Source organism: Corvus moneduloides, chromosome 4 (genome assembly GCF_009650955.1).
Source record: "Corvus moneduloides isolate bCorMon1 chromosome 4, bCorMon1.pri, whole genome shotgun sequence".
Classification (NCBI taxonomy): domain Eukaryota; kingdom Metazoa; phylum Chordata; class Aves; order Passeriformes; family Corvidae; genus Corvus; species Corvus moneduloides.
In genome coordinates, this window is record NC_045479.1 from 25,674,210 (window position 1) to 25,694,990 (window position 20,781).

General features: G+C 47.3%; 1 protein-coding gene across 13 annotated transcripts; it reads right to left on the bottom strand.

Annotated features, from left to right (window-relative positions):
- Positions 1-975: 975 nt before the first annotated feature.
- NFAM1 (NFAT activating protein with ITAM motif 1) lies at positions 976-20,377 on the bottom strand. Of its 13 annotated transcripts, XM_032106560.1 has the most exons (9): positions 20,060-20,374; positions 19,742-19,853; positions 18,847-19,068; positions 16,501-18,463; positions 14,133-14,471; positions 12,979-13,088; positions 10,402-10,500; positions 5,766-5,852; positions 976-3,151 (listed from the first exon to the last, which is right to left on the bottom strand). In XM_032106560.1, exons 4-9 carry the CDS (start codon positions 16,886-16,888, stop codon positions 3,092-3,094), a joined length of 1,083 nt encoding a protein of 360 aa, XP_031962451.1. In that variant the 5' UTR covers positions 16,889-18,463; positions 18,847-19,068; positions 19,742-19,853; positions 20,060-20,374; the 3' UTR covers positions 976-3,091. The 13 variants fall into 13 exon arrangements, with proteins under 13 accessions (XP_031962451.1, XP_031962448.1, XP_031962450.1 ...); XM_032106557.1 differs by having other exon boundaries at positions 16,501-19,068; positions 19,742-19,848; XM_032106559.1 differs by having other exon boundaries at positions 16,501-19,068; positions 19,760-19,853.
- Positions 20,378-20,781: the final 404 nt, after the last annotated feature.

Genomic DNA, 20,781 nt, shown 5'->3' on the forward strand with positions numbered 1-20,781 from the left:
AGCACCTCCTTTAGAAGAAGGCAAGGCAGTGCATTTCCACCTCACACCACTGCTTACTTTGATAACAGGTCTCCACTTCCCTGAAATCCTGTCAACAGAAAAGGATAATTCAACACCTGGGAATCAAAGGTTATACCACTATAACCAGGGGGCCTGCTCTGTGCATAACAGCACCATCCTGGGGGGAGCTGAGGCCCTTAGAGACACAGTTTTTAAGAGGAATCCATTCTCAGCATTCACTTTAAAGCAAAATGTGTAGGGTGAACACAGTAAGCCAGTCACTGCTTCCCACATTTGTGGAGCTGGGGAAACTGATCCATAATTGCCTTTTTTTTTTTTTTCTTTTCCCCAATTGCCTAGAACTTAGAAATGAACATGTTTCCTCTTGCTAGTAATACTCATTTTCTGCACCTATTCTCATGGGCCACAGAGACAGGTAAGACAAAAAGACCAAATGACAACAAAAAGATCAAATGACTGCCTTTTCCCTGAACAAATCTCTGCTACAAAGTAGCTATACCAATATTATATAAATTATATTTCCTAGTCTCCCTACCTGTGCCTTCAGGCATTTCCTCATACCACCTTGGAAAACTCCATACCATTTAAAAACATCCCTGCTCTCATAGCCTTCTGCTTTATGCTTTTCTCTCTCACACACGCTGTTGCTGCTGTGGCTGCCCATGGTGCATGATGCTAAAGAAGTGATTTTAGATTGTGGCTACGTAGCTTTAAACTTCCTTTTTCTCATGCAGCAGCCTTTTAGCCTTCCTCACAGGGCCAACCTGAAAGCCACTGAAATCAACGCATCGACCCCCACCCCGACTGTGACAAGGTCTGGCACACAGCCCAAATCCCCACAGTTGCCAGTGTTTCTTGAAAATTTTTACTTTTTCACTTAATTGATCAAAACCTGGTGTGATTCTTCCAGTACTTTAGCACTGACTGTTCTAGAATAGCATTTTCCATTCCAAATACTGTTCTTTCTCTCATGTTTTATTTTAAACAGCTTCAGCTATTTAATATATAGAATTGTTCAGGCATAAATGTAAGAAACATGCTACTTAAAAAGCTAACAGAAACACAAGACAAATCAACTCACTGCAAAGAGAGATCCTTGCCAGGAAATTTCCAGTAGCACCCAGTATTTTTAGCATTTATAAAATTTAAAAAACAAAACACAAAACCTAAGCATCATTATTTTGAAAGTTTTTACTTTTCATCTAATCCACCAGCATCTGCTGAATATTTTATTGCCATACTGCAACATATTTATAATTCATCTCATCATTTCTTCAAATTTGCTAAGGAAAGGAATTGTTAAACCTCTACAATCCTCTGTAAATTCTTCTGTGAACACAAATGTTTCCTGGTCATATTAGTAAAATCTAAAAATTTTTGCGTCAAAAATATTTATAATTGTTGTGATCACTTAACAAATTATAAATGGGTCTAATAAGCCATGCTGTCCATTCATTGCTTTTTCTGAAGTGAATTTCTCAGCACTGGGAAGAGAAAGAGCATTTTTCTGTGGTTAAAGAAAGTCCAAATTGCATGTTTGAAATCTCTTCTAATAAAAAGAGCAAAGCAATAAGCGGATTATCTCTTTAAACATAGTATAGGAAGGTTGGAGGCCCCGGAGACATTTTCCATAGCCTCTATCTCTGATACATAGCAACATTATCTTCAGCTAGAGAGGGTCCTATGACCCTGGAGCTCAATTTTAATTTGATCTTCTTCTTTAAAGAGGTTTCTACAATTCCTCTCAAGTTATGCTCCATATTCTTATTTTGGGTTGGTTTTGCTTGGTTGTTATTTCGTTGTTGTTGTTTTAAAATGAGATAAAACAGCCTCAGCTTTTTGATCCACTGTTTTGATCGTGTTATACGGATATTTAATGTAACTTCTTCCCTATCAGAACCAGAATATGCATCAGCACAAATGGTAGGCAAGTTCCAGCTGACAGGGGAGAAAGAATTTGGATAGAAAGTTCACTTCTAAGGCCTCCCTCCTCCTTTCCTCCAGTCATTCGAAGTTTCAGAACTGGTCTCCCTGGCCAATAATGTACGGTGGGGGAGTAAAAAAAGCGGCCAGCTGAAACAAAGGCAAACCTACTGGTTTTGGTGGGGCAGAGGTACCATGCCTGCTCCCACACAGGTTCGAAATCCCAAGTGATAACAACGGCCATTGCCAAGAAGAAAAGGAAACTGCAGAGCTCCACTTGGACTTCTGTGGGCTGGAACCTGGCCGCAGACCCGCCTGGTTTAGGAAGCCCTAGCAAGGGAGTTTCCTCACGTTCCCACCTCCTTGCTCCTCTTCCTTGTTCTGGAATGGGCACTGTCACCGAGACATGTTGTCAGAAAGGGATATTTTCTCTGTGTTCCTTTTCCCCGCCTTTATTTCTGTCAGTGCATCCAGTCCTCACCGTGTACTGCTGATATTGCTGAAGGGGAAGCATTTACTTGGAGGCACTGACTTGAGTCGCCCGAGTAAGGTCACAGCAGGCATCTGTGACTACTTGATGGGATTAGCAGATTATGAGAAAGCGTGTTTGCGGTGGCGTTCCTGAGAAAGAGAAAACAGACAGGTGGATGCTTGGATCTGGTTTAAACTATGCATGAAGTCCTGATGGCCATTTTGGCAAAGCCACAAGCACAGGATCAGATGGACGGCTGCAGGTCAGGATTGGAACATCAAGTCAGCAAGCAGAGAGGTCTCTGGACTGTCCTACCACTTGAAGAGGATCGAGAGTTAAATATTTCAGCTGGGACAGGTGAGAGAAACCTTCACAGATTGCCCATTCCCAAGATAAGTGCTTGACAAAAGCAGCTTTTCTTTTGCATCAAACAGCTTTGCTGCAAAATAGCTTTGCTGCATCAATGCAGACTGAGCCCCGAGGGATTTTAACAGATACATTCTGTTGTTAATGAAGGGCAGTTTAGAAGGAGCCAGGGGTTCACAATCCCCTCGTGGTTGTGCTCTGAAGTCACTGTGGATCTCTGCATGTATCTGCATCTCATCTGGGATGTAAGAGAGTAGCTCTGCCATACAGAAAGATGTCTGGTCCACATAGGGTCAGATATCTTTCCTGTTAGATATTCTCATACAATGTATCAGAGGATTCTTCTAGAGTTTCTTGCTTCTTAGGTATCTGCAGAATGATGAAAAGAAGAAAAAAAAAAAGGAGGAAAATTATTCAAAAGATGATTAATTAGCTCTTAATAAGCAGACACTGACGTTTGTTCTGTTAGAAATGGCTAAAAGTGATCTGCTGAAACAGAAGTCACTACAGTGAGAAATGTTGCTCCACCAGAGACGAACGTGACTAATCCAGCCCAAGGGATAAAGATGCCTCCTTTACTAGTCACTCTTCCCCAAAAAAACTGTCAGACAGGGAGGGGAGGGAAAATTGGACTCAGTAAGAAAATAAATCACTTTGGATTCTGTGAAGGAGGAATTCCCTGACCTCCTCAATCCTGTTTCTTCAACAGTTGAGTCTATTCCTCACGACCGTTCCTTGTGTAGACAAGGCGCTGACAGACTGATATTTTAAGTGCTGTGTGGCACAGGCCTGCTGTAAGCAAGGTTACATAGCAAGCAGCTGAAAATGCCACCGGCTGAACTAAGCCCTACCTACACTAGCATTTTCTCTGTTGCCACCACCAAAGGGAAACACTACAAAAGTGCTGAGTGGAGGCACCTCCAAAGCATGCAGGATTAACCCCTTGCTATCCAAACGGGCCAACAGTCCAGAGTGACAGCATGCAAATGCTCTTTGCAAAGGCTTTCTGCCCTGCTTCCCTTTACAGCTCCCCCTCTAGGTGCAGCATCCCGCAGCAAGGGTTGGGCTGGGCCCTCTGAAGCAGAGTCAGCCATGCTTCAGCAATCTCAGCTCCCACTCACAGGCCAAACCCACTGACCCACAAGTCTCACTCTTAGGGAAAATTTCCTCTTATATTCTGGCAAAGACAGCTGGAGCACAAGTGTCTCAGGTGGTCACAGCCCAGGATGACTAAGGGAAGCTGATCAAGGTGCTTGCAACCATAGTGGATAGTGCAAATTCTCCAGTGCTGAGCTCATGGGATCCTGCCACTCACACTTCCCTTCCTTCAGACCAACACAAGAACTGAGGACACTTGGAGTTGTCTGCTCTCAGTGTGAGAGTTCATCCCATCCCCTCTTTGCTTTCTTCTCCTCTCTTTCTCCCATCTCTGCTTTGACCTTTACTCCACCCTGGCCAAGACTGCCAGCACCAGACCCATTCACACACAGATGCTCCTCTGCTGTTGCTTTGTTACTGCTCTGTTTTACAGACCCTCTGTCCCTCCAAGCAGCAGTTGAATAGCGTGGGCCACACACAAGCAACTCAGCACAGCCCAGACAGCTCCCTGGTAGGGAAAAACCCCACACATACTTCATCTTACCATCCAGATTGAATAATTTCAAAGGGGGCAGCTGGTAAAGGTATACAGAAGAATAAACAGGATCAGAAAGAAGGACCCTATCCAACTAATTCAAAATGCAGCAAAACACAAATGCAGGGATGCTGTCTTTTCCTGTGCATCGTATAAGACAAGCCTATATAGAACAACCCATCCTTCCCCTAATAGTCAGGGACCTGCCACTGCTTTTGCTACCACCACCATGGTGGTGCCACAGCAGTAACTGCAGGAAGCCAGTGGCCATGGGACCAGACCATGTGGCAAGGAGCTCTGACACAAAGGGGGTTGCATTATTTTAGACCACCTTTTCCTAAAAGGTGGGAGTTGTGAAAACATCACGGACACTGGAAAATACTGTCCTTCATGAAAGAGAGGGATGGTACAACCAGGGGAGCTCTCTCCAATACAACATTAGTGGGAGGAAGCAGCAGACATTTTTCAGGAACATTTTCTAGCATTGGAAGACAATATATTTTTTAAGCAGATAAAAGGTCTGGAGAAGAAAAGAAAAATTAAGTTCTGAGGACAGGAAGGAAATGTTCCCTGGGGTGCCTGATGCAAGTTTTGTCCATATGAAACAGCTGATTCCTGCCAAAGACAGGGTAGAAGGCTGTGTGGGCCTCTGATCTGCTTCATGTGGCCCACACAATCAATTTACACCTGCATATTCCTAGCTGCCTCTATTTTCACTGTTAGTGAATTTAGTTCCTTGTCTCTCACTCACAATTCTCAGCTCAACAAGAAGATCCAAGTCCAAAACATACCCACACTGCCTTTTCTGAGCACGAGAGCTGACAGCAGAGATTGTATAAGCCCAGCCCCTGCTCACACCATCTTAGCTTCTGCTACCATGAAATGACTCTCAAGTTCTTAATGCTGATGAGAGGAAAGTTGTGTTCAGGATCTGCTGCTGGTGCACAGATTCCTTCAGCCCAGAGGATGTCTCAGCTACCTAAATAATCTGGCAAGGCCAATAATGGGACCAGCACCTGTCCAACTCTTCATGAATGCCCGTCTTGTTCAGAGGGAGCAGTGATCGCAAACCCCTCAATGCCTTTCAGCATTTGTCATGCAGCAAAACATCTGCACAAAACCATGAGTGCCAGAACCGGTAGAGCTGCAGGAGCCAGGGTGCTGCTGGAAGAGGGAAGATAGGCTATGTGTGCAGCCCAGCTGGTGAGTGCATGCCACGTTCCGTTTTCCCCTTTTGGTGGGACTGGAGACACACTTACTGCCTGCTAGGTCATGGGATTGTGTGGGGTTTCTTTCCCCCTGTTCCCAGGGCATATAGGAACTTTCCAAAAACACAGCCCTGGCCCTTACCTTCCCTGGAGGATTCTTTCTGTGTGATGGGTTGTTTGTGTCGTTCTCGAGGCTAGAATAGACATCAACTTGCTGCACATCCAGGCTCTGCACAGAGAAGAGAGAAGAAAGTAGGGGTCAAATAAAACACTCAGGTTTAAGCCAACTAATTACCGCCTGGGTTGTCCCCCTATCTCATGCCTGATGTTTTTTAGGAATCCCTGCCATCTCCAAAATTTTGAAGTTCCCGAGCTTAACCCAGGCAAACAGAAAATCCTTTTCTCCTGAAATCCCTGGAGTGCAGCTGCATCACCTTTTTTCAGACTTACAGAGACAGGCTTTGATGTTACCTACCCTGTGTAAGGCAGTGGAGAAGAATGCCAATGCCCCTGCCTCCCTCTGCTCCAAAATTGTCCCAGAATGCAGAATAAAGACCCCTTTGCCACATGGAACAACGTTGTGCACCAGAGGGACCACAAGTAAGGGGCGGTGCTCTGCATAGCCCAAGCCTGTTTAGGTGCCTGACAACCACAAGCTCTCGTTCATGATTATTTTGGGGACACACAGGTGAGAAAACAGGAGAGGCTGGGGGTCCTGAAGCACAGACGCTGTTGAAAATGAACTCCATTTCTGTTTATTGTCTGTTGGGGGTTTTTTCCCCAAGCCAGAACTCTCCTTGCTTCTTTGAGTGAGCAAAGAATAATAAAAGAAATCCATATGCTCCCAGGCCCTCAAACATTACCATGGTCCCACACAGCTACACAAACACACACGCCCTGCATGCATATGCACCCATTGTCCCCCAGGTAATTGTGTCACAGGAGATGCATGTCAGTTTGAGTGATATTCCAGATCTGCCTGAAGGATCAAACATAACAATCAGGAGGACTTTTCCATGTGTGTTTCAAGGATGACAGCAGGTTGCCAAGGTGGCTGTTTCTCTGGCAACAGGAAGATGGGAGGAGCTCCGGCTGCAAGAGGGGCAGATGGTATTAGTAGCAAGAGCAAGCTGCCCTGTAATGCAGTGAGAAGGATGAGCAAAACATGGAGGCTTCATTGGGGGCTGCCAATCACTTGAACCCTCACTATTTCATCCGGAGTTGCAAACACTCAGCATCTTTAAGGATCGTGGCTAGCAGGACAGTGCTTTGAACAGGACCAGAGGGTAGAGAAGCAGCACTGGGGAGTGGGCCTTGGAATAAACAGGCAGTCAGACATGAGTTTGCCACAGTGAATGGGGCACCACACGGCTCTCACATTCCCACTGCTACTCATCTGTCTGCTTCCTGCTCCCAAAAACCTCGTTTGCCTACTCAGACATCCCCACTATTTGCATGCGCACATATGCACACAGAAAATTCTATTTCCCCTCCTCATTTTCAATTCTCTTTGTGATGCTCACAGTGAGGACCTCATCTTATGTGCTGAGTTTCCAGAAGCCTGGCTCCATGTCCCCTTGGCAGGACAGGCAGCCTCTTTCTCTACTCCAGTCTGAAGCCACTTGCAAGCAAGGAGGTGTTTAATCCCCCAAAAAAGATTCCTTTCCCTCCATAAGCCTTCTTCCCATGGAGGCTGTTAACAATGCTGGTCCTTTTCAGCCAGTTGGAGAGCTGGTGTCTCCAACCAACATTTGCAAGTTAATTACTTTTACTTGGTCACTGATCACCTGCGAGTGTTACAGTGGAGGCACACAGGCCACTCTCCTCCCTGCTGACAGATGCTTTCCTATCCCTGAGCAGCCTCCTGTCTCCCTCACACCTGGAAAAGCTCCTGTGCTCTGGAACCTGACTGCAGCTGCACTGCAGGAGTTCTGTTTGCTGCTCAAAAAAGCTTGTTTGAAGTGTAAAGCAGATGAAGCAAGTCCCTCAGATTGTTATTTCCAAGCTGCTCATTAACTAAGCAGCTAAGCTGGAAGTCAGAGGATATACAGGTTTGGTTCCAGGCAGTGCAGTAAGGTAGAGCTACTCTACGGCTGCAGGAGGACAGAGAGGTCAAGGAGGTCAAGGAAGGCGCTATAGAGAAAACAAAGTGCATTTGTAATAAGCTGCCCCCTTATTATCAGGCCTTTTGCTACGTTGTATGCTTTTCACTGCATACAGCCGCCCCCAGGGACCACAAGGTAAACAGTGGCACCTGGAAGAGCCACTGGGGAAGGTATTTTCTCCCAGGAATGTTCAGCAGGACAGCTTTGCAGAAGGTGTGTTAGGACCCTCCCCACACCAGGGATGAGCCCAGCTACCATGTGGGATAACACCGAGTATTTAATGAGCTGTGCCAGGCAGTTCCAACAGCATCTGTTACTTTGATGTCCAGTGCTGCCTCCTCTTGCTTCTGCTCCCAGCTTCAGGCCTGCAAGGACACTGTGGTTCCCTGACCTGATTTTTCTCCAGACTCCAGCCTCTTGCTTTCCCACACAGATAGCACAGCTGGCATGTGCTGGCCTCCTGTCCAGTCCCCTGATCTCTGACCTCCTTTACCTCATCACTGGGAGTTACTTCTCACTTGTCCTTCCTTTTTTTCCTTGCCTTAGATTACCCCAATGCTGAGCACAGATTTTTTCCCTTCCCATGCATTAAGCACTGAGTTCAACACCCACCAGTAGATTTTCACAACTCACCTAGTTTCAGTTTGCAGGGCTGGGTTTAGACCATGCAGAGCCCCAACAAAATTTAGCAGTGGGGCACCAGAGTTACCATTCTAAGGAAATCAGGTTTGTCAATTTTCTATTCCCTTTGCCTGTCCTGAGGGCCCATCCAATGCAGGTTTCCATCCCAGGGCTCTCACCTCCTACCCATTATGCCCTGCAGGGCTGTGCTCACTGCTCTCACAGCCCTGCTCTCACCATGTGCCTTGTCTGGAGCAGGAGTTGCTGCTTCGAGCCCCCCCCCCACTGCAGCAGCTGCTCCTCAATAGAGGAAACTGCAGTGGGCAGACTCATACCCCCCAGCACGCAGGAGATGGTCCCAGCTGCTTGCAGCCCTGCCAAAGAGGGCCAAGCCACCTGCCCCACACACCGGGCTGGCCAGGAGCCCTGCACAGCTGCTATGTGGTTAACAGGCTTCGCAGGAAGGCTGGTTGGGCCAGGTCCATAGGGCTCCCGCAAGCACAGGGGCCCAGCCAGCTCCTGGGATTGCCTGTGCCTAAGGCTGGCTCTGCTGGCTTGCTATATTAGCCTTAGTGGAGCCTGAACAGAACAACATGATGAAACATGTAATTAAGATGGAGCTAAGGATGCATGACGAGGCCGACTGAGCGAGAAATGGATTTGATTTTTTTTTGTCTCCTTGCAGAAATCATCCACTTCAGCAGGAAACTACCCATTCGGATTTTTATAAGCCTGAATTAAAAAGAAATTACTTGATACAAATGAAAAGGTTTATAACCCGCAACCTCCTTTACCCAAAGCATTGCCTTTTGCCCAGAACAAACATATCACATACAATACCATCTTTTAAACTGCTAGTCCAAAAATTAAAGGGCCACAAAATGGTGCCCCCTCACCCCCCCACAGTGAGAATGAGAAGGGGCAGGCCCATCCTCTTGTAGATAACTGCCCCCGATCAGGTCTCCTGCCTCCCTGGCAGAGCTTTCCTCCTCTCTGTAGTACATTCTCCAGAGCTTTGCTTTGTTTAGTTTAAATGATTAATGCAGCAGAGCTCACAGGTTTTCCTTGGAGAGACTTTTCCAGCCCTTACAGACCTCACAGACAGAAAGGTTTCCTAATATTCAGGCAACATCCTTCTCTACTCACTTTCATTTTATTCTTCCTTGTTGGTCCTACAGATCACAAGCAAAAAAAAAAAAACAAACCCTTCCCTTCTTAGTGGAGCAGCCATCCCATGGGAGTAAAAAGAGAAAAAGGAATCCATTTAAAATGGAGCTGGACAGGTTATAAATGGGATTAGGAGTCATGGTTACTTGAGGTAGCTGAGGTCTAGGCCTGACATTTCAGGGGAGCCACTTCAATCCTACTACCTATGACACTGCAGCTACTGGGCTCGAGGAGTGGGAGCAGTTAGCCATTCCTCAGGTTGGGAAATGGAAAAGGAGTTCCTATGCAATGAAAAGGGAAATGCTCAGAAAAAGAAACTCCCTTTACTTTCTTCTTGCCCATCTCCCCCTGTTAGCTAGTGTGCCTGCTCAGGACTGCAGTGGACTGTGACACAGGCACCAGTGAAGGTGCCACAGCAGAAATTCAAAACAGCTGGGTGTTGTTCAGGGGAGCACACCTCTCTGCCCCTTTCCTGAGCCATCATTCTCCAGTTTGGAAGGGCATGTCCTTGAGACACTCTGCAGTACAAAGTGGGGCTGAAGAGTCCCTCTCCTTCTCGACTTTCGGAGACCCTTCTACCTCTTCCACTAGGACCCCTCTCTGGCCTCACACTTGATGCTTTGTGCTGCTGGCAGAGGGAAGGCTGCTGCTCAGCAGGGCATGGGGCAAGGCTCGGGCACTGGGGAGGCCATGACTAGGACCAGAATGAAGACACACCCAGTCCTGAGGAAAGCTAAGCAGGGCAAGGTCACTAAGACCAGGATGGTATGAGGGTATTGCTTATGTTTCACATCATGATACTGGCATTGTCTGTACCATGGCAGGGAAAGGAAGGGTTGTACCACGATGTGGACAGAAGGGATGAAGGGTGATCCTGGTACTCACATCATAAACAGGAGGTGGTGATGGTGGGCTGGCTGAAGGGAGCTGCGTTTCCACCTTCTGTCTCAGGATATTTGACTGGTTCCTTCTAGGGCACAACACCTGCACAGCACAAGACACCAAATAACACACTTGGAGAAAACCGTATCTCCCCAAAGCTAAAATGAACACCAATGTCATATCAAAGCCAGCTGTTTGCACACCTCCTGAATGCTTCCACAGGAAAGAGTGCTGGGAGTGTCTGCACAACAGGTGCTGGTTACTTTCCTCACCGCAGGGTTAAGTGTAGAGTCCAGTGACTTACACTGGAGCAGTGGAAAGGAGAACTGGGCTCTGTGTGTACATATCAAGCACTTTCACCACTGAAACCTTACTGGAAGGGTTTAAGTATTTAACAGCATAGAACAATTCTATGGGACAGGGAGTGAAGCAGGGCCTTGGTCCTAGAGCAGAGAGGAATTTCAGAGAGGCAAAATGCAATTACTTTTATCAGCATTTGGTAAGGAAGCTTTTCCTAATACACAGAGTCTACAGAAGAGCACCCGATAATCATTAATGGTGACATATAGTCAGTGATACATTAATGCACAAGTCCAGCACGGAGCTGAAGGAAGAAGGTCCCTGCGTCTGAAATGTTTCTTGCATCAGATGAGTTCTCCTTGAACACATTCCATTCACACACAGAGAAAGGTTAGCCCTGCTCAGCAAGCAAGAGAAGAGGCAGAAAAGGCAGAAGGCTTTGCTAAGTATCTCTGTTCTAATTCAGAAAGAAGTGGGATGATTATATTCACATCACATGAATACGACAAACTGCTTTCCAGTCCATTAGTAACTAAGGAGGATGCTAAATAGCTTCTCTTAAAGATAAACATTTTTAAACCAGCAGGTCTGAGCAAGCTGTGGTGAGAAATATGGGCTGTGTTCTGCAGGAGGGCAAATGTAATGACTGCAAAATCTCTTCAGACCCCAAGGAAAGGCCATAAGTCTGAGATTTGCTGGCCCACCTCAAAACCTAGAGATGCCAGTTGGTGAGTCATGACAGTGCCTCCCCTCCTCATCCCCACAGAGACACTGTCAAGGCAAACAGAGATGGGGGCCTGTCTTCAGCTAACTCCCTTTGCCTCTTACACTCCTTCCCCTGCATCAGACTGCCTGCAAGGTAAGTCTTGTGAGATTAGCTGGGCTGCCAACTGCTGCCATTCAGTTTTCAACCTCATGATCTCTGTGTGTGCTGAAGCCTGATGCTCCTTGGAGCTGAAGGACTGTACACCCAGCACAGCCTTCACATAAAAATGCATGCAGAGAGTCTGCTGTTGTGGTGGCAGAGAGCAGCTTGGAGTTACGGGGTGTACTCTACCTAGAAAACAACAATCCCAAATTCCATTCTAAAAGATGTAAGGCTATTATTAAGCCAGACTTGAGATCTCTGGAAGAATGCAGATGATGCTAGTTGAACACCTGAGGGTGGCAGTATTAGAAGCAGTAGGCTTTTGCCAAACAAGAGGGATTCCAATATCACGACTCCAGAGGTTTTTCCACAGGGCCCATCTCATCCAGATCTTCCAGTTCTGCTTTCGGCTTTTCTTCTCCCACTCTCCAAATCCTTTCTTCCCCACTCCTGGCACCCCCTTTGCCCTCAGCTTCCCAGCTTGCACTTCCTTACCCAGCTGGTCCCAACCTGGGACACTAGTCTGCTCACCCAAGGGGCTCTGTCAATCCAGTCTGAAGATCCTCCTAGTGTTTTCTCACTCCAGATTCCAGCCCCAGTTTGCCCCCAAGGCTCATTCTTCCAGCCTCACAGAATCACTGCTGATGGAAGGTGTCCCTGGGGATCGTATAGTCCGATCTTTCTCCCTCCCTCTTCTTTTTTTCCCCAGTTACTTGTAATTTCCACACAGGCTTCCTTGAGATTCTTGTTCTGACCTTCCCCTCTCACTCTGTCTCTTAATGTTTTCTCTGTCAAACAGATGCCCAAGGCTTTGGCCCCCATCCCCATCACACTGCAGATTTTTTCTTCTATGGTGCCCGAGCTCAGGAATGCAGCTGCAGCCTCCTTGAAACAGAGCAACCTCCATCTTGAAAGAGGATTAGAAATAGGGAAACTCCTGCCATCAGGCTTGTAACAGACTTGCTTGGGTGCACAGGACATTACTTGTCTAACTGGCCCCTTCACAGGGGTTTTAGACAGCTGAACTGGTAAACTGACAGAAGCCGTGACTGAGTATGCACAAACGGCAATTCTCCAAAATCCCATCACAAGGCTACATCTCCTTGAATATTCTCAGGGCCAGCACACCGCTAGTGTGACTTCCTGCCCTGTGTCAAATCCTTGCTCTAAAGCAGAGCATGCTGTAGTCAAAATGATTGCCAGAATTTCTTTAATGGACAAATCACTTACTCGTTTTAGTCTTTCCTGTAATCTTTTCTTCTCAGAAAAACTGAACTTAAGAAAATAAACTGGATCAGACACCCAGCATGGAAAATTTCGGCATGGGGACTTCCAATTCAGCCAAGTTAGAAGCAAATGGAATTAATTCCTAGAATGGGTCAGGTATTGCTTTTCATTTGGTTATTACTTGCCTTTCTTTTCCACAGAAGCAGAGCTGTTGCGGTGATGCTCAATACAGCAAGAAGAACAGTAAGGGTAACGAGGATTTCCCACCCATAAGAGGTATTTATGTACCCTGTATCTGTAAGAAAGAAGGAAAAAGGTTCACAGTGTGAGTGGAAGTTACAACCCTGCTGTATTTTTAAGCCTGGAAAGAAAGAACCTTGAGAAAACAAAAATACAGGAGCGCAGAATATGGTGGCAGAAACACACACACCCTTCAAAATGTACTCTGATTGAACAGAGAGCAGGGTGCAGCTGCAAAATCACACAGAAGGCACAGGGTATAAGCAGCTCCACTTCACAGAGGAAGGTGACATAACTATGAGAGCCAAGAAATTTGGTAGATAGAGGCTAGCAAAGGTCTTTTGTGATAGGAGCAGAAAGATGGTGGAAAGCACACAGGCCACATGAACTGAGAGGGTGGGTACTGTAGGCATCCTCTGACCAGTACAGCAAAGCTACTTCGTCACGCCTCTTTGCATTTACATTAACAAGTCCTTCATATCCAACAGTCAGTAATGCACATCCAGCCAGTCAGCAGCATGCACATCCTCATCACTTTCCTTTAACATTCCTCTTATGTTGCATCAAGCTTTCCCTTGCTTTCCAGGGTGCTCATTAACAGGCCAACCAACTCCTTGTACCAAATGGAAAAGAGGGAGGCATGTCGGTGAGTGCATAACCTGTTCGTGAGGCCCTAAAACTGAGCAGGCTGAACCTGTACACATGATTAGAGCAAGCACCCTAATGACTGACCTTATCAGCGGCCTCTGTCACACTGCTGAAGGACAAACTGCACTGTCTCCTGAACACTGACACCTAAAAGCACCATCTGACCAGTGCCCAGGCTCCCTGGATAGATCCTGACTCCCAGGAGGCTGTGGAAGGGCATATATAAATTACTGCATCTTCAGGTCCTCATCTGTGCATTGGGAACAGCAGCACAGGTCACCTGTGCCAAGTGCACTCAACCCTGATGGCAGTGACTATTGGGCATAAAGCATTATTCGTACCTGACTTCATAGCATGTTTGGGTAGAAAAAGAAGAACAAAGATCAGGTTTGCACAGCCAGATCCAGCTGATTTTTAACCTCCTGCCCTTCCTTTCTGGTTGGTCACTTACCTCTAGCAAGGACAAACACTCCCTTTCCCGTTTTTTGGATATCATTCCATACGACCTCGCAGTAGTACGTGCCAGTAGAAGAGGTGTTTTCAAGCGGCATGATTCTGTAGTCGTAAGATAAGGCAGCAGTCTTATTTTCTTCTCCAGAAGGAATGGCTACATTTTCCTGCCTACTATAGATAGATGTCTTCTGATCCAGTGAATTAATCCAGTAATAGAAGATTGAAAATTTGGTGTATTTCGGCATGTAAGGGAAGATGACTTTGCACGGGATGGATATTCCTTCCTTGAGCAGGGCAACCTGGATTGGAGGTTTCTGCTGTACATTGACATTTCCCCCTGTAAGGGTAATAATTGTTAGCAGTCACCTAACCTCACTTTCAGTGAGGAGAGGACAGCTGCCCCAAAGACAGGATCACACGGAAAATAACCATACACCAGGAAGCACGCCCATAGCATACAGTGTTGGCCCTTGTCAGAAGCTGAGTGATTCAGAGCACGTGCCCTGTGTGATCTGCCACATCTCTTGGGTAATTGCTGTCTGATCCATGATAGCCTGCTGCATTCACAGGCTTCCCCTTTTCTCTTGTGAGTCCCTCCATACAACGCCAGCACGCAGAGAGACAGGAAATGAAGCAGGAAGTGAACTGATTTTGCAGTGGTGTATGAACGTATTTACAGAAGGCAAATAGAAAGTGATTTTCCAAGATAAATGCTAGCCGGACATCTCCTGAAACTGCCAAGGTATAAACCCTGCTTGGGAATCCATGTGTGGCTGTGTGATGGCTCTGTGGCAGTGAAGGTGTTGTACGCAAGCAGGTGTTATCAGTGGGACTGGGTATTTCTGAAAGGCAAGTGAGGAAGGAAATTGCATATTCCGTATAGGGGTCAGCACCAGGGCCATGAGAAATAGGCCACAACTTCATCACTCCAAACCTTTGCTGCTCTAAAATGGAACCAAAGTGCAAGCCTCGATACGGGAACTATCTGCAGATGACTGCAGATCTTAACTATTTATACATGACAGTATCTTAGGCAGAGATGAGAGAGCATGCCCTTCATGTGTTTCCTCCTAATACATACAAGGTAGTTTAAAGTGATCATCACTGTAACTCAGTAGACAATGATGGGGAACTATACCACAGTTCACTCCCTCTTTTGTTTAATAAAAAGGGAAAAAACCTAAGAATGAGCCACAGGCTAGTACGGAGACTGGGGTACAGGACTTCTTTGGCTTCCCAGCCAAATCTGGGTTCAGTATCAGGCAGTCTCCAGATCTATTTGTTTGTCAGCTGATATAACACCACATATAAAGCACCTTAAGAAGAGGCTCTTTGAGAAAGGGAACTGGAAACTTACACGCAAGTCTTCTCACAAAATAAAGGATTCTTTCAGAGACATGAAAAGAGAAGAGGGGAAAAAAGGGTAGAGAGAGAAAATAGGGGATGGGCAGGCTTTTCCATTCATGCTTTTGATGGGATTCCCTGGAGTTCTGCATCTATGAACAGGCTCATAACAAGGTATTAAAGCTGTCCCAGAGCACAGCCAGGCTTGCTTTTCTGTCATCATGGACTAACGCTGCATCACAACAGCAGCGTCACCTCAGCACAGCAGGAGCTGGCATTGGGAAAGGCAACTCAGACTTAGCGCTGCCGAATGCTGAGCACTGAGGATGCGTGGTGGGGGGGCAACAATGGAGAGAGGGCACAGACACTGCCCAGAAAGAACTGTTGGGAAGTACCATCTGTTAAGGAAAATTCTCTACAGATCACATAGCCAGAGACAACAGCCTGACAGTAAGGAAGAGCTTAGGTTACAACACCAGATAAAGGTTCTTGGCTGTAAAAGCAACTGAGATACAGTACAGTCTCAGGGACATGCTCAGTCCTGTATACATTAGTTACACTATAATGGAAAGGGGGTAACAAAATCCTACAGACACTGTGGGAGTGATAACCCAAGTGGTTTACTCTGGGTCATATTTTTCAAAATCATTCATCATCCTTCTCCTCATCTCTACATAACAGAACACATGTGAATATAGTTTCTATGTAAGACACGGCTAAGCAGTACTGTAACAAAAGAAAGATCCATCTTCTTGCATTATCCCAGAAGCCACTAGCTTGAGAAGAACATACCAAGGAAAAAGGCAAACCATTTTATTTAGGTTATCTAACCCCTCTCCCACATTCCCCCTTTCTTGAGGATTCACTCTCTTAGCTTTGAAATGCTTAAAAGACAGAAATAGCAGAGTGCAAATTCCTAGAGGGGATCTCTGGAAATTAGCAAAAGATAGCAGCTGGAAATGCTCTAATATGAAAAAACATGAGAGTAAACAAAAGGAATTAAAAAGAAAATATTTGTTTACCTCCACACTGAAGCAACCAAAGAAACAGGAAGATGACTTTTAGATTAGGGGCCATGATGGGGGTCAAAGGCTGTAAGAAAGCAACCAGACACAAAGATCCAAGCAAAGGAGATGGGGGTTTGTCAGGTATTTTCACGCCCAGGCAGCTGGTTGATCCCCTCCTGTTTGCGAAGGGACAGGCGGGATGTACACACACTGCATTTGGCAAGCAGTTCCTGGCAGATCCAAGCTCTTCTGCTTTTTGGTCGGGCTCCTCCCCACACCAGGGTTGATTTCTCTGTATTGCAATGATGGTGTTAGACCTACCAGTGGGTGTCCAAAGATTAGACCGCAAGCACTTTAACACACAGAGCTTTGCCTCCTGATGACTGTAAAATATCGCATGCATTTGAAGCAAACTTTGTCACCTTCCACAGTGACATGAAGACTCAAGTGTGGGATCACCTGTTTTGCCTTCAACACAGAAAACCAGTACACACATAAGTAGTCAGTACAGAGCAATGGCTCTACTGTACCCCTGATTCCACAAAATGTCCTTCCACAGCCAACTTCTCCACTAGGTCCCTTCAGAAGAAGCCACTCGTATTCACAGAGTGAGAACAACCAGACAGTGAATTCGTCCTGAACAGCTGGGCTGTTTCAGATCCACACCATGCTGGCTCTGAATCAGCTTCGCAATGCAGGCAAGCTTTAAGTAATCTATTGCAGGCAAATCTAAGGAGAGTCCTTTGAAGAACAAAAACCACGTTTTGTGGGAGGCTCCTGCCGCCTATACTCGCGAAGAGTCTTTGATTTTCAATGAACGCTTGTTTTTTGAGCTAAGACATCTGCAATGCAACAGCTGAGCAGCATCTGACTCATAAAAACACCCGTGGCTGAGAGGTCTTCACTTCTCCTTAGGCAGCTTCCTCCTTTCACACTTCTTGTGAGACAACTGTACTGTCCACAAGAAAGCACTTTGCTGCAACTTCAAGGGTGCCCACTCACATGGGGTGCTGTGCTGCAGAGACTGGTGAGGCATGGCCATGTGGGGAAAGACCTAAGGCAGCAGATGAGCCTGTAAGCTTCATGGATTCAAAAGCCCTATCAGTTGTTTTATCCCTCCAGACTTTGTCAGGAACAAGGTTTACTTCAAACAACCTTTGGTTTACAGCATTTTTCCTCTTGTTCAGCCTGGGACAGGCTCCTGGAGGAAGGGGTCTTGACACAGGGGGAGGCACGCAGCTGTGGCCACTGCAGCCCTGAGCCCAGGGATGGCACCAGTACCTTGCTGAGACCCCTGACAGATGGGGAGAGGAGCAAGTGGCTTTGTGTGGCTCTGCAAGGCTGGTACAGCAGCTGCACTCCTCCAGGGAAGGTTTAGGTCAGATTACCCAAAACCAACTCCTCTCCCCAAGACATGCTGATGTGAGCTGCACAGGGCTGGTCTCAGCTAGAAATCACTCCTCACAGGTCTTAATGCTGAGCAGCAAGGACAATCAAAAGCACTAACAAGACACTTGGGGCCCACTTGGTATTTAAGATTTGGAGGCACAGATCAGGCAGCTGTGGCTCAGGGGTCACAACAGTGTTTGAAAGCATTTCTCAGGTCTGAACCACATCTCAAGGTAGTTGGGGCAGGGAGGGAGAAGGGAGCAGAGGCTCACTACCCTCCTGTGGAAAAACTCTGCTGAACAGTGAGGGCTTCCTCGGCTCTTATATCATGCTCATCCCCATGGTAGCACACAGCTTTGCAATTGCCAGTATTGATGTATTTCTAGAGGACAGAACATGCTGCTCCTGCCAGTGATGTGTTTTAACTGTTATCAGCATTTATCTGCTTCAGGAATTCAGAGTGATAAGTGGATTAAGTGCGGTAGGTTTGTAGGGCTGCTAGGTCAACATCGTCCTTCTGTCCTTTCTGTTCTCTTCCTATAAACATCCCTGTTGCCACTCGAAATGCCAAGTCCTAGAAATATCGTGTCTGGAATTAAAAAAAGAAAAAAAATCTAGCATTTCAAAAGAGATCACACATAAGACTCAGCTGTGGGATTAAAGGCACAGCCAGGCCAGAAATACATTCACTGCTGGGATTTGCTATGGTAGAGCTCACTGAAAAGAAATGGCTTTGAAACGACTACCCAGCAGCTATTAACTGCGAGACAGGATGACATTCTGTTCCTTAGAGCCTGAAGGGAGCCTGAATCTTTGAATGTTAAAGTCTAATTCAATTTGGTCTGGGGATTCTGAACTGAGTTTTAACCCTGGAGACATAAATGGGAGGAAGATGAGGAAAAGCTGGGGAGTTGCTATTACCAGCCTGTAGCAGGACTGAGCTGATTGCCCCAAAACTTAGGTAGAACTCACCAGGATACCTGTGCCAAAGGAAATAAATTACAAAGCTCCAAAGGAATAAGTCATTGTACGACCTTCACTCATGTATTATACAGTACATTGGTGCATGTGAGCCAGTCCCTGCAGCATGATGAGGAGGGAACTGCCTGGCCAGTTGTAACCCCACCACAGCACCGGCTGGCCAGGATCCGTATGGCTCGGTCCTTCCTTTGATGCAGCGAATGCTGACACTTCCTGAAATTAAATACAGGATTGAGGTAGATTCAAACCAGTTTCTGTCTGTAGCTGAAAAGCGGCTATTAATTTCACTCAAGCACTTTTAAAAGCCCACAATAGCGGCCAGCACTCCCAACAGTGAGGAAAAGCATGTTGTTCTGGCATGCACGAACAACGAGTTTGGGCAAGTGCTGCACCTACCAGAAGTGCCTGTTCACAGCTGCATCCAATGTACACCCACAAGTAAAAGCGCACACACACACACACAAGCCCACACATGCCCCCACAGCCAACTCCAGGGAAAGCACTAATTCAAACAAAAAGGCTGCTGCTAGCCAAAGCAAAAGCAATGCTGCAGAGACCACAACAAAGCCTTTTTATTGCTGGAGCATTTAACACCGCAACCATCCAAAAGAGAAACACCACTTGGCACACAGAAGAGCTGCAGCAACTCAACGAGCCTGATTGCACAGAGCGTTTCAGAGCATTCCCCAGCACGGCAGCTCTGGATTTGCTGCCTTGTCAGAGACCAGCTCAAACCCCCGTCGCTGGAAAGCCAGCCAGCGGCAACATGTGCACCTCTGAGGATTCACAATCTCTTTGACTCCTCTAACCCCAGACTCCACGGAGTACAGTTTCCCTCCGTCTGGCGGCAGGAGTGATAGCAGAGCAAGCGTGAGCAGGGCCGTACCTCTGCCAGCATTTTTACCACTGTTGTGTGTCGAGTGCCTCTCAGCAGGGCTGGATGATGCTGAAGTGAAAGCTGCCAATGCCCTCGCTACGTTTCTAACCATTGAGCTGCTCTAGGGAAGAGAATGATCAGTGACTTAATGGGAAAACAGAAAATTAGAGGTGTTGACACCCCCGTGGGGAAGGGAGGGGACACTTCTCTAATTCTCTTTCACCAGCAAAACAAGTCTGCCTCAGAAATCACCCACTCCTGCTTTTTCTCTATTCACCTGCTGGAAAGATTCCCAGGGACTAAGTTACCACCACAGGCCTGACGTACTCTCAGGGCCGTGCCTCAGCCTCGCGGTGCTCCCAACCGTTGTCCTTCATAGGTTCCTTGTGTGGCAAGCTGTGGCCAGCGGGAATTTGCCTGGCAGGACAGCTTTGCCAATTCAGAGTGACACCTTCCAGAAGAAAATCCACCTGGCCGGGCCTGGGGCTGACGCAAGGCCAGGGCAGAGCAGGCCATGTTAGGTCCGCCTGATCCAGGGGTTTAAATCTTCCTCCGGGCAGCCCGCCCCCACCCCCGCCCCCGCCCCCGCGGGAGGCTGAGCCGCGGACACCGAGCCCCGGTCCGGCCATGCCGCGGTGCCGGGGCGGGCGGGGGGGGACGGCAGCCGCTCCCGCCGACCCGCGCCCTCGCCCACAAGATGGCGCCGCCGCCCCGGCCGCCCCCTCCCTCCCTCCTTCCCGCACCCGCCCACCCACCACGGGCCCACGGCACCGGGGGACCGGAGGAGCTGCGACCCTGGAGAAAACGAGCATGACTAGGATCCACTTAAGGCAAAAATAATGCTAATTAACCGTAATCAACAGCTCGAGGAACAACTTTTACTCGGCAAGCTGCAGATACTGCAGCCGCAGTTCGCCCGTCAGGCAGCAGCAGCAGAAGACGGCGTGTAGAAAAGGAAAATGAACCTGTCTGCCGTGGGTGTAACCCATCCCCGCTGTGTCCTGCTCTCGTCGCCCCTCTCTGCTGCCAGAGGTCACTCTCCCCGCAGC

Excerpts from the sequence above, each read along its gene's own strand:
- NFAM1 (XM_032106557.1), bottom strand. The coding sequence starts at position 16,888 with ATGCATGCGATATTTTACAGTCATCAGGAGGCAAAGCTCTGTGTGTTA. Across the intron at positions 14,472-16,500 it reads TTGGTTGCTTCAGTGTGGAG|GGGGAAATGTCAATGTACAG; the intron begins GTAAACAAATAT and ends TTACCCTTACAG. Across the intron at positions 3,152-5,765 it reads GAAAGAATCCTCCAGGGAAG|ATACCTAAGAAGCAAGAAAC; the intron begins GTAAGGGCCAGG and ends ATCATTCTGCAG.